This window comes from Pyrus communis, chromosome 1 (genome assembly GCF_963583255.1).
Source record: "Pyrus communis chromosome 1, drPyrComm1.1, whole genome shotgun sequence".
NCBI lineage: Eukaryota > Viridiplantae > Streptophyta > Magnoliopsida > Rosales > Rosaceae > Pyrus > Pyrus communis.
The window spans coordinates 12,291,310-12,302,937 of record NC_084803.1 but is presented as its reverse complement, the minus strand read 5'-3'; the positions used below and the strand labels follow the sequence as shown (position 1 = coordinate 12,302,937).

The following is an 11,628-nucleotide window of genomic DNA, read 5'->3' as shown; positions in this document are numbered from 1 at the left end:
GAGGCACGTTGTTGCTTCATATGATACCGAAGTTGTACGGTGAAATACTTTCTATATTCAAAACAATCTCCCTCAACACATTATAGTTGAAAAAATTGTCGTATCATAATTTCTCATCAATATAAGATAGACACGACATCTATTATTACTATGTTATATTAGTGTATCACTGTGAAAAAGGGAGATAACAATTGATTGTATACATATGTCATGTGCCACCCAAGAATCGCTCCATGTACCTTGGTGCACAGCGTGGTGTGAGTTGTTTGAATAGTAATCAAACCAATCAAATTCTAATACATACACTTTTATTTAGGTTGAATCAAACTATAATACGTTTGTGTGTTGACTTCGCACATCCATCAATGAACCATAAGATTCCTAGTGTCGACCTTTTTATACGTAGACAAAATAATACAAAGAATATTCATCCTTGATATTTTTCTTAAGTTAATAGTTTTCACATTTCTTGATTCAAACCACCTCTCATGATTTCTTGATTATAAATGTACCATTCTCCACTGCAAGTCTGCAAAGGGTCATCAAGTTTTGTGGATTAATTATTAGACCAGTTTAGATGGAGGGAAGGAGGGAGATGGAGAGCCGTTTGCGGATGGAGTTGATGGTTTTTCTTGTGTTGGTCTTGGGGCTTAGCAGTAGATCCTATGGTGCAGTTTCTCACAGTACCATGAACAAGATTTATAGAATAAACAAAGAGGGTCCATATTTGGGCATTGTAGTACCAAATTTCTTTGAGATGAACCCACTTCTTCAATCTACAAGCTTTGTGGCTGATCAGAAGCTACCGTATTTGGATTTTGCTGGTAAGCATAAAATTACACACACACACACACACACATATATATATATATATTCATTAAGTTTATATTAGTACATGGCTGTTCTTTGAGTGCTCTGTACATATATTTCCTAAAAGAAACTGATTTCTCACACTATTTTCTTATTCTGCACCTTTGTTGAAATTTTGTCCTTTAATTAATTAATTTATTTATTCAATCCAAGGGACCAAAATAAACAAGAGTGTATATGGAGAAAAATCAGTATGCGGAAATCAGTATCATTTGCTAAAATGTTTATTGTTATAGCTCATGGTATATATAAGTTTTGTTGTTGTTATTTTTCTTGTCTTTGCACGTTCTGCTCTGAAATTTATAAATACATAAAATATTGTAATTGAAAGAAAATTAACTTTGGACCGAATTCTACATACTCAATTTGACAGGAAGAAGGTTTCGAATCGGACGATTGGAAGACAAAAAGGTTATAATTGTTATGACTGGATTGAGCATGGTATGTTTAATTATGAAGATGACCATCTGTTTTACTTTAATTAAATTCTTTGGTCAGTGCATATCATAGATATTGTATTTAATAAATGATGTAGAAACTGGGTCCGGCTTCAATACTACGAGTGTATTATATCCGTTAGATTCGACTTTCGAAATTATTAAATCTTTTAGTGTAAATCTTAACCGTTTACTTCCTGTATCATTCAATATTATTGAAGTATTTTCCGTGGAAACCTGTTGCAAAAAAATTGATGTAGAAACCTGTGAAAAGCTCAATGCAGGCATCTCAACTCAATTACTACAAACCCTATTCAAGGTGAAAGGTGTTGTACACTATGGAATTGCAGGAAATGCAGATCCCCAACTCCAAATTGGAGATGTCACCATCCCTCAATTTTGGGCTCATACCGGCCTTTGGAATTGGCAGGTATAAAACACTAATTTTCTTTAGAAATTGGCTTTTGTTTGGTAATCTTTTTTTTTAATCCCAGTTAATTGGATATCCAATTAATGGAAAAATTGGTGGCTAGGTCTTTAGTAAATATGACCAACTTTAATATCTTCTTTTGTCATTTGAATGCATGCAGAGGTTTGGAGATGGGCCTAATGATGAATTGTCCTTAGAATCATTTGGAGACTACACAAGAGAAGTTGGTTACATAAAATTTTCAGATTTTAGTAACAAAACCAAAGTTGGAACTTCTGTTCCCAATCTCCTGAACAGTGCATGGTATCAGCCAGAAGAGACCTTCCCAGTCCATGGCACTCCGGAAGTTAGGCAACATGCCTTTTGGGTTCCAGTCAACCACAAATATTTTTCACTTACCAAGAAACTAGAGGTAATTGGCATCATCTCCCAATTTACTTTTCTGTTTGTTATACTTTTGTTATATTGAATCCTACACTAATTACAGAAAATATGAAATTAAGGTTTTTGGCCCAAACTATGATATTGTTCCACGCAGTTTTAGCGAATTCCACTTTAGTTTCTCCCTAGTTTCAGTTGTCTCAATTTAATCGTCATAGCTTAGTAATCTTTGCAATTTAAAAACAATAGCTTGGTTGTGCAAATTTTTTCTGCAAAATTAGCATTTTATTAAAGGCATGTGTGCTGTGTTTCTGCACCCCAAACAAGTCCAGTTTACGTTACTCGCGAGCTAATTATGTCCGAAGAAAATAGACAGAATTAAGCTACTGTTGTTGAATGACATCAGTCACTAAAATACAGAGATTAAGTCAACAAAATTAAAACTACAGCTATCAGGTTGGAGTTTAACTAAAACTACAAGAACTAAAATCATGATTTGGGCTTTTTCGTTTTGTGTTTTAGTAACTTGTCAGTTATATTTTCAACACAGGGTTTGAAGTTGGGGAGCTGTGTCAATACAACTTGTCTTCCAAGAACACCCAAAGTGGTGGCAGTCCAAGGGGGGATTAGTGCAAATGTGTTTGTTGACAATAGTGCATACAGAGAATTCTTGAAATCCAAATTCAATGCCACCCCAATAGACATGGAAAGTGCTGCAGTGGCTCTTGTATGTCACCAGCAGAACACACCGTTTATCGTAATTAGAGCTCTCTCTGATTTGGCTGGCGGAGGATCCTCTCTCTCCAATGAAGCCAACACCTTTGCGTCATTGGCAGCTCAAAATGCAGTTGATGTTGTTCTCAGATTCGTTGCCTTGTTGTCTTCATAGTTTCACCATAAAACGACACACTTCCATTGATCGGTGGACTGTAATTTGGAATAATTGAGGTTTATATATATATATATATATATATATATACATGTGTGTGTGAATTTCTTATGCGGTGTGAAAACGAAGCTCAGTTTTTGGTATTTTTTTGTCTGTTATTTGAGCCTAGACAACTTTGGATTTCATGGTAACATAGTGCTCGTGAACCAATGAATGTCTGTCTTTAATTTACGGAAGTTTATAAGAATGCTTAAAGGAATACAGTTGGCTCCTTATGGAACAAGTCATTATTTCTTACAAACAAATCATCGTTTAGGAAGTTATTTTCTTACAAACAAATGAATATTCAATAGGTGTACGGACAATTTTCTTTATATTTTAAGTTATGTATGTTACGCATTAGAATGTAATATAAAGATAAAGATAAATAACTTCTTATAAGATATATGTAAAAAGTTAAACCGTGTTCGTTCTTAATTAAACTGCAGTCTGCAGAAGGTTTCGCCGCACTTTGAATCCCACATGTCACAAATTGTTTATTCCACTGACAAATGGAAGAAGAACAAGAAGATTAATAAAGTACTTTAGATATATGGCCATCCAGTTTACCCTTTCACAAGAAATGGAAATAGTGCTATAAACAGTGCAAGCCGGCTCGGGCGGCATATTTCTATTTATACATGGGGCCCTCCGTGACTGTCCCAAAATTTCATCCAAAAACCGGCTAATTTGCCACGGCATTTCACCACCGTTGAAAACGCCATGTTAAATGACCAATCTCCTCCTTCCACGTAGCTGTCTCAGCCGTCCAAAGCCGCTTCCAGCCAGTAAAATAAAAACAGTTATTTTCCGTCAAAAAAGCTAAAGCCCAAACCAAAAGCCCCCCCAAAACCTCCTCCTAATCTAAAACACTAACACTACCATGAGTGTGAATAACGTATGACCACCGCCACCATGACCTCCGCCTCATCCTCCCAAATCCTCGGCCACACTGCCACCTTCATCTCCAAAACCTTATCCCAACCCGAGCTCCGCCGCCACCTCTTCTCCACTCTCCGCCGTAAACTCTCTCCCTCCACCTCCCAAGCCGCCCTCAAACCCTTAAACCTGGCCGCGGAAACCCTGGAAAACGCAATCTCCACCACCAGCCCCGCCATTTGTGCCTCCTCCCTCACCCTTTCCGAAAAGCTCCTCCGGTCAACCCCCAAAAACCTCTTCTCTTCCCTCCTCCTCTCCCTCATCTACGGTCTCTCCAGACGCCCCATTGACGCTGCTCTCAGCCTCCTAGACATCTTCCACACCGACCCTTCATTCGCCCGAACGGAACTCACCCCCATACTCTTTGAAGAGCTCTTTCTAGTCCACCTCCTCCCTGTCGTCCATTGGTACAACGAACAAAGATCACAAATATTACCAACATTGTCCCCGAACATTAGCTATGAAAATGACGACTGTTCTATATCCGACATGTCCGTCGTGTTTTCGTGCTCGAAATCGTTGTCTAAGATGAGTGGGGGGCAGACTTCGGAGCTAAAGGAGTTGGAATCTAATTACGAGAAAGTTCTTGATGAAAATTGCAGGGTTTTTAGTAATTATTTCAAACAAGTTATTGAAAATAAAGATGCGAATAGACGGATTGATCTGCCCGCAGTGATTTTGAAGAGAGTTGTTGGACTTGACGAAGTCAAGAATGGAGATGATGATGATGATGAACAAGGGATCAAAATGGAGGAACCCGGATTCCAAAACGGACGGTATAATGTAATGAATTATTTTCTTCCTTTCCAACTTTAATTATACGTCATTTGTATTTCATTCATTCGAGTGATATTCAATCTGAAATAAATGACATAAGAGGGGATTTGAAGTAAATGTAAAAAAAAAGTAACATACTGTTTTAACTAATTTAACTACGCTCGAATTTTCTAATTTTTATTTGTTATTAATATTGATATTTTATGTTGACTAATTTTCAAACATGATTTCTTCTAGGTCTTGCCGTTTGCTAATTAAAATGTTAAAACAAGTAAGTTTTTGTCTTGGCAGATTATTTTGACTTTGTCAAACCAACGAAATAAGAGGCTAATAATAGTCTGGGGTCTGCCAGCTGTTGGCACATGGTTGGATAGAGTTGAGAATTGGCAAACTTACATGATACCAATACAAAACGAAAAAAATTACAAAAGATTTGACTTATTGCAAAACGTCATTATCCAAACCCTAATGATTATCATTAGGTATCTAATTTGTTGTGAGATTCCATTCCCCAAACCCCAACGGGTTTTTTATCATGCATTGAGTTAATTCAAGTTATGTCGGTTGAGCAGAACGTAGCTATACCATATGTAATCTTCTGATGAACTTAAGTTTAAATTCTTCTTTCGCAGTTTGAATTAGTTTAAAGTATAATATAATATATATATATATATATATATATATATATATATATATAAAGTTTTAGAACATAGCTGCTGTATATAAAAAATGCTTAGTTAAATTGTATGATACCAAAAAAATAAAAATAAAATAGCAAATAATTAAGGCCACTAAGTAAACTTCTAAGTGATCTAGTGGTATTCTCCTTCATCTGTAAGTGAGAGATCTTAAATTTGATTCTCACCAAAAGTAAATTTGAACTTCATTATTGTTAGCCCATTGTGAAACTAAAGTCACATTCTCTCCAATAATATCGTTTGTTTAAAAAAAAAAAAATTGTATGATACCAAACTTACATGCATTAGATAATTTAGATTTCATCGAAACGTTGAAATTAAGCAAGTGTAACCAAAAGAAACGATATACAATTGCAAATGACTATCATCACCTAAAGCCTTCATTATAGTAATTCCTACCTAGCTAGTATCTTAAAGAAATATATATATATATATACACACACACACACATCACAAAACCCTAATATTAATTGGATTATTTAGAACATTTTACAAGAATGTTAGGTATTGCATGAATATTATTAGTCACATAACAACAAACAAACCAATTGGGATAATCATAATTAGGACTAAACATGTCTTTGGACGTACTAAACAGTGTGCAGATTCTTCTGAAACATGACATTTGGCGTCAACTTCTAATTTCTCTGTTTGGTTTGAAACCTCCGCAGCCAATATGGGCTGAAGCAGAAAGACCAGTTGAAGTACTCAGCAGCAGAAGAAAACCAAAGTCTCCACCTTTTTATCCTCAAAGAGTTTCAATCAGCAATATCCTCAAAACCCAGGAACAGGAACCTTCCTGGAACTTGAAATCTTCGCCCAATGTGAATTCTTCAGATTCCGAGTCAGAGTCTTTCCTGGAGGATATTTCGGTAAACTCCTCTTCTTCCTTGGATTACGGAGCAGAAATTGAGGAGGTAACAATTTTTCCGATGTTTACAACAACACAGAACATAAACTCTGGTCTGATATTACTATGTTTGTTTTTGTGTTTAATTTTTATGTTTTTTGTTTTATATGTGTGGGCTGTTTGTTGAGTTTTAATAGGAAAACAACAGAGAAATGGAATTGTTTGAGGCTACACAGAGCCAAATAAAGAAGCTAAAGCAACCCATTTCTGCAGAATCGAGCCGGTATGTACCCATCAAACCTGTTTGGATTTCGAGCATATCTATTTGGTACTTGAAAGTATTGAAAAAGCATCAGACATTAGCATCACATTGTCGATTTCTTCTTGTAAAATTTGGGATTTCTTGTTGTTTGTTAGTTCTCCAGACCAGCTGATCATGGCAGATTGTGATAACAATTCTGTTGGGGGAAAAGTACATACACCTCCCAAGGATTTTGTGTGTCCCATTACTAGCACTTTGTTTGATGATCCTGTGACACTTGAGACGGGACAGACATATGAGCGAAAAGCGATCCAGGAGTGGATCGAAAGAGGGAACTCTACGTGCCCAATTACGCGCCAGAAATTGCAGAGCACTCAACTGCCTAAGACCAACTATGTGCTCAAAAGGCTTATTGCAAGCTGGCAAGAACAGAATCCTAGTGCAGTGTTGAGCCAATCGGAGAGTACAAGCCCATTGATTGAGCCTGTTGTGAAGGCCATAATGCCTTCAACTTCTCCCGACAGTGTTATAACCCAAGGTGGGTTTGATGGCGCAGTTGGCGAGTTAAGACTCGCAATTACCAACCTTTGTATGTCAGAAATTCTCAAGGAGTCTGAAATGGCTGTTCTTCAAATTGAGCGGTTCTGGCAGGAGGCAAATGTGGAATGGGATATTCAGAATTTGCTCACGAGACCTCCAGTGATCAACGGTTTTGTGGAGGTTCTTTTCAATTCTGTTGATCCCAGGGTTCTGTTAGCTGCAGTTTTTCTCCTGTCTGAGCTGGGGTCAAGAGACAATGCTGTGATCCAGACGCTAACGCGCGTTGATTCTGATGTTGAATGTATTGTGGCGCTTTTTAAAAAGGGGTTGATGGAGGCTGTGGTGTTGATATATCTGTTGAGGCATTCGATCCTGAACCTAATTGAGATGGGAATGGTGGAGTCTCTCTTACTGGTTATCAAAAGGAAAGACGATGATTTGCTTAACATGTGTCTAAAGCCGAGAACAGCTGCAGTGGTTTTACTTGGGCTGATTCTTGGTGGCAGTGAAGAGGGTATTGCCTCTTCGATTGTTAACACAGTGGTTTCTGAAAAAGCGCTTGAAACAATTATTAGAAGTTTGGAATCTGAATCGACCGAAGAGAGGATTGCAGCAGTTAGGATCATGTTGAGATGTATGCAGCAGGATGGAAAGTGCAGGAACACAATAGCCGATAAAGCTGAGCTGGCTCCTGTTTTGGATAGCTTTGTCAGCGTAAGTGATGGAGAAAAGTTTGAGATAGTTCACTTTTTCTCCGAGTTAGTTAAATTAAACAGGTATATACATCTCAATTCTCAAGTTCGCTTGTGTTGTATCCAATTTTTCGATGATTGTACAACTTGAGCTAGTGTGACAAATTTAAATCTTTGTGTTAGACAGAAGGACATTTAATGAACAAATCCTGCATATCATAAAGGATGAAGGCTCTCTCAGCACAATGCACACCCTTCTTATTTATCTGCAGACTACCCCTCCAGATCAGTGTCCTATTGTGGCCGGTCTACTACTTCAACTCGATCTTCTGGTTTGAAACTCTCTCTAATCGTTCATCTATTATAGATCTTCGCGAAATATTTAATCGATTCAATCAAATTGTACGATTGTTAATTGCATGAAGTAGTCATGTTGCATTTAACTACAAACATTGGTGAATCAGTTGTACTAGATAGTCAGTTAATGATTACTGGGTTTGTCTTGTAGGCAGAGCCGAGAAAGATGAGCATATACCGCGAAGAGGCAATAGACACGCTCATCTCATGTCTCAGAAATGCGGACTTCCCTACTGCCCAAATTGCTGCTGCTGAGACAATTATGTCGCTGCAAGGGAGGTTCACCACATCCGGAAAGCCTCTCACCAGGGCTTTCCTTCTCAAGCGTGCTGGCCTTGACAAAAGTTACAAAAATCATGTGCGAATGGATCAACTTAGCAATTTTTCTGGAGATGACGAAACTCTTGTGAGATTTGCACTGCATTACTTGGCTTTAACATTTCCTTATTTTCTTTTGCTTCGTTTAGGCTACTTGATCTTCTTTCCGCAATCGATTTCCTTATCAATTTCCTTTTCTGGTTGACAACAAAAGGAGGAAGAGAAGGCGGCTAATAATTGGGAAAGAAAAATGGCATTTGTTTTAGCAAGCCATGAGTTTGGTCTACTTTTTGAGGCTTTAGCCGAAGGCTTGAAGAGCAGATATGCGGAATTATGTTCAGCGTGCTTTGTGATAGCCACATGGCTCGTACACATGCTCAATGTTCTTCCAGACACAGGAATACGTGGAGCAGCCCGCGTCTGCTTGCTCAAACGTTACATGTCGATATTCAAGTCTGCCAAGGACACCGATGACAAAGCCCTCTCTATGCTTGCGTTGACCAGCTTCAGCCAAGATCCTGGTAAGAACGGGTCACCCTTGGATTTCAGTTCATAGGCATTTTTTACTATAATAACTTTAAATCTTGGACAAATTATGTATTCTTGACGTTGTGAATTTCAGAGGGGATGCAAGAGGTAACTTCTTCCATAAAGGATATCGTAAAAGGCCTGAGAGAGCTTAAGAGATCGACTCCCTTGGCATTTCAATTGCTAAAACTATTTTCTGAGGGGCAAGACTCTAGCGCCGTAAGTTCATTGCAATCTTGTATACTGTACCTTGTTCCAGGAAGAAGAAGGGCCATGACAGAATTTTATGTTCATGTTTGACAACAGGAACTGTGGGATCATAAAGAATTAGTTCAAGTAGATTGCAGCGAGAATGGAGAGGTTCTTTCAGTCATTTGCTTCAAGGACAAAATATTTTCGGGCCACTCGGATGGAACTATAAAGGTAACTAAATTCTTGGTCTCACACATTCTTATATATGGTTTCATATTTTTCAGAACAATGTTTATCCCATGTGAATTTCTTTTGATGGCAATCTACTTTCAAATTTTGAAGGTATGGACGGGTAAAGGTAGCGTTCTTCATCTAATCCAAGAAACTCGAGAACACACAAAGGCAGTTACTAGCTTGGCAATTTTGCAATCGGGGGAAGTTTTATACAGTGGCTCGCTCGATAGAACTACAAGGGTATGGTCTATTAGCAATGAAGCAATGTACTGTGTACAAGTACACGACATGAAGGATCAAATTCATAGTTTAGCCGTCACGAATAGCCTCGCTTGCTTCATTCCACAAAGTACCGGTGTCAAGGTACTTAAAGAGATGGTCATAATTGATCCATCATTTTAGTTCCTTTTGCTTTTAGGTTGCCGACGAAATTAATTTAACCAACAAGGCAAAAGTAGCATGCCCTTGTAACTAACGTGTGCTACTCGGTACCAGGTTCATTCGTGGAATGGAGGAACCAAATTGTTAAATTCAAGTAAACATGTGAGGTGCTTCGCTCTAGTACATGGAAAATTATATTGTGGATGCAATGACAATGGTATTCAGGTACGATCTTTCTGAAGTTATAGTAGTTTAAATCTAGCTATAATTATTTCTCCCACCGTACTGATAACCAAACTTGTGAAACTTCCAGGAGATTGATTTGGCCACGGGAACACTCAGTACCATTCAAAATGGCACTCGGAAACTACTCACGAAATCAAACCCTATCCACGCCATTCAAGTTCACAGTGGACTTATCTATACAGCCAGTTCTTCCGCGGATGGGGCAGCTGTTAAGGTACCCTCAGAACATAATTACCACGCCTGGTTTCTTGAAGAAACTCTCAAGAAAATAACAAAATAATAAAAAAAATGGAATTTCCATAAAACCCATTTGTTTCCATTTGACTGAACTGTTCGATTTATATTTCCATGTGAAGATATGGAATGCTGCAAACTCCAACCTGGTTGGATCACTTCCGACCACATTGGAAGTGCGGGCGATGGCCATAAGCTCGGAACTGATTTATTTGGGAGGTAAAGGAGGAAGCGTGGAAATATGGGATAGGAATAAGCAGAACAGAATAGACACCCTACAAACTGGTACCAATTGCAAGGTCCTTTGCTTGGCTCTTGATGCCAATGAGGACGTTTTGGTCACTGGAACTTCTGATGGCCGAATTCGGGTAAATAATCCTTTCCTCCTTATTTAGTCTTCAAACAGAAATCCTATTGCACGTATACACACGTATGCATGTCTACAAACTTGTTCACGTGCATGCATGTACATACGTATATCGTTTTTTGCGTGATCGAACCTTGAACACTTGTATACGTACACAGTAAGTTTATAATTACTGTGAGAGAATTCAAATTTTGCAAGGTTCTACGGTGAAAACTAACAGTAAAAACCTCTCTGCTGGTTTGCAGGCATGGGGACTCAGCTGAGAACAGAAGCGGGGTAAAAATTTGGATGGAAGCTGGACGAGCAGCTGAAGATATATAAATATATATACATATAGATTATTATTTTTTTAAATTAAATTCTTTGCAATATTTCATGTTTGTTGGAGAGCATTGTTGGAAATAAAGACATCAGAAGATGTATACCGCTGAATTGTAATGCGTTTTGTTCATGTACATAAAACTGACTTCACACGAGGGAATAAAAATATTTCAGAAATACTGGGAATTGCATATTTTATTTTTTGGAGTTTCTATCCCTATGCTTGCTTGAATCAAATATGAAACTTCATATATGTTTAACGATAGGATATTGTAATTTACAAAGCTATTTCTCTATGATGGGCCTCAATTAAATATTGTCGTCATCACAATTTAGTATCAAGCACACTACAAATATATAGTGTCTTTACATTTGTGTGAGTCAAATGTAAAAAAAAGAGTAAATGACGCTAAACTAACAGGTCATAAGAAGAATCATCTAAACGTAATTTGATATTTGAACTCGCATTGTCACTCTACACGCTCTCATTTTTTATCTTTTGATTTGTTTAATCGAATTGCTAAATTGAGAGAAAGAAAAACCGTAAAAAAGATGTTCCCAAAAACAATAATTTTTTTTAGTAGTCCGAGATTAATGAGTAGTCTGAAAAATAAAAGTAAAAATTAACTGTAAAAATTGAGACGTG

At 37.6% G+C, this 11,628-nt stretch overlaps 2 protein-coding genes across 2 annotated transcripts; both read left to right on the top strand.

Moving 5' to 3' along the window:
* The first annotated feature begins 473 nt into the window (after positions 1 to 473).
* On the top strand, positions 474 to 3,389 carry LOC137707576 (bark storage protein A-like). Its single transcript, XM_068446478.1, has 5 exons — positions 474 to 824; positions 1,244 to 1,311; positions 1,582 to 1,737; positions 1,898 to 2,149; positions 2,669 to 3,389. The coding sequence occupies exons 1-5, from the start codon at positions 578 to 580 to the stop codon at positions 3,005 to 3,007; spliced, it is 1,062 nt and encodes a 353-aa protein (XP_068302579.1). The 5' UTR covers positions 474 to 577; the 3' UTR covers positions 3,008 to 3,389.
* A 529-nt stretch (positions 3,390 to 3,918) lies between these two features.
* On the top strand, positions 3,919 to 11,178 carry LOC137737853 (putative E3 ubiquitin-protein ligase LIN-1). Its single transcript, XM_068477424.1, has 14 exons — positions 3,919 to 4,768; positions 6,132 to 6,377; positions 6,508 to 6,593; positions 6,728 to 7,888; positions 7,992 to 8,136; positions 8,313 to 8,567; positions 8,694 to 9,000; positions 9,102 to 9,226; positions 9,314 to 9,430; positions 9,542 to 9,796; positions 9,929 to 10,039; positions 10,128 to 10,274; positions 10,417 to 10,662; positions 10,907 to 11,178. Exons 1-14 carry the CDS (start codon positions 3,947 to 3,949, stop codon positions 10,922 to 10,924), a joined length of 4,041 nt encoding a protein of 1,346 aa, XP_068333525.1. The 5' UTR covers positions 3,919 to 3,946; the 3' UTR covers positions 10,925 to 11,178.
* The last annotated feature ends 450 nt before the right edge of the window (positions 11,179 to 11,628 follow it).

Bases quoted from the DNA above. Each gene is read 5' to 3' on its own strand.
- LOC137707576 (XM_068446478.1), top strand. From the start codon at position 578: ATGGAGGGAAGGAGGGAGATGGAGAGCCGTTTGCGGATGGAGTTGATG. The intron at 1,312-1,581 runs GTATGTTTAATT...ACCTGTGAAAAG, and splicing joins TTATGACTGGATTGAGCATG to CTCAATGCAGGCATCTCAAC. The intron at 1,738-1,897 runs GTATAAAACACT...GAATGCATGCAG, and splicing joins CCGGCCTTTGGAATTGGCAG to AGGTTTGGAGATGGGCCTAA.
- LOC137737853 (XM_068477424.1), top strand. From the start codon at position 3,947: ATGACCACCGCCACCATGACCTCCGCCTCATCCTCCCAAATCCTCGGC. The intron at 9,227-9,313 runs GTAAGTTCATTG...GTTTGACAACAG, and splicing joins AGGGGCAAGACTCTAGCGCC to GAACTGTGGGATCATAAAGA. The intron at 9,431-9,541 runs GTAACTAAATTC...CAAATTTTGAAG, and splicing joins ACTCGGATGGAACTATAAAG to GTATGGACGGGTAAAGGTAG.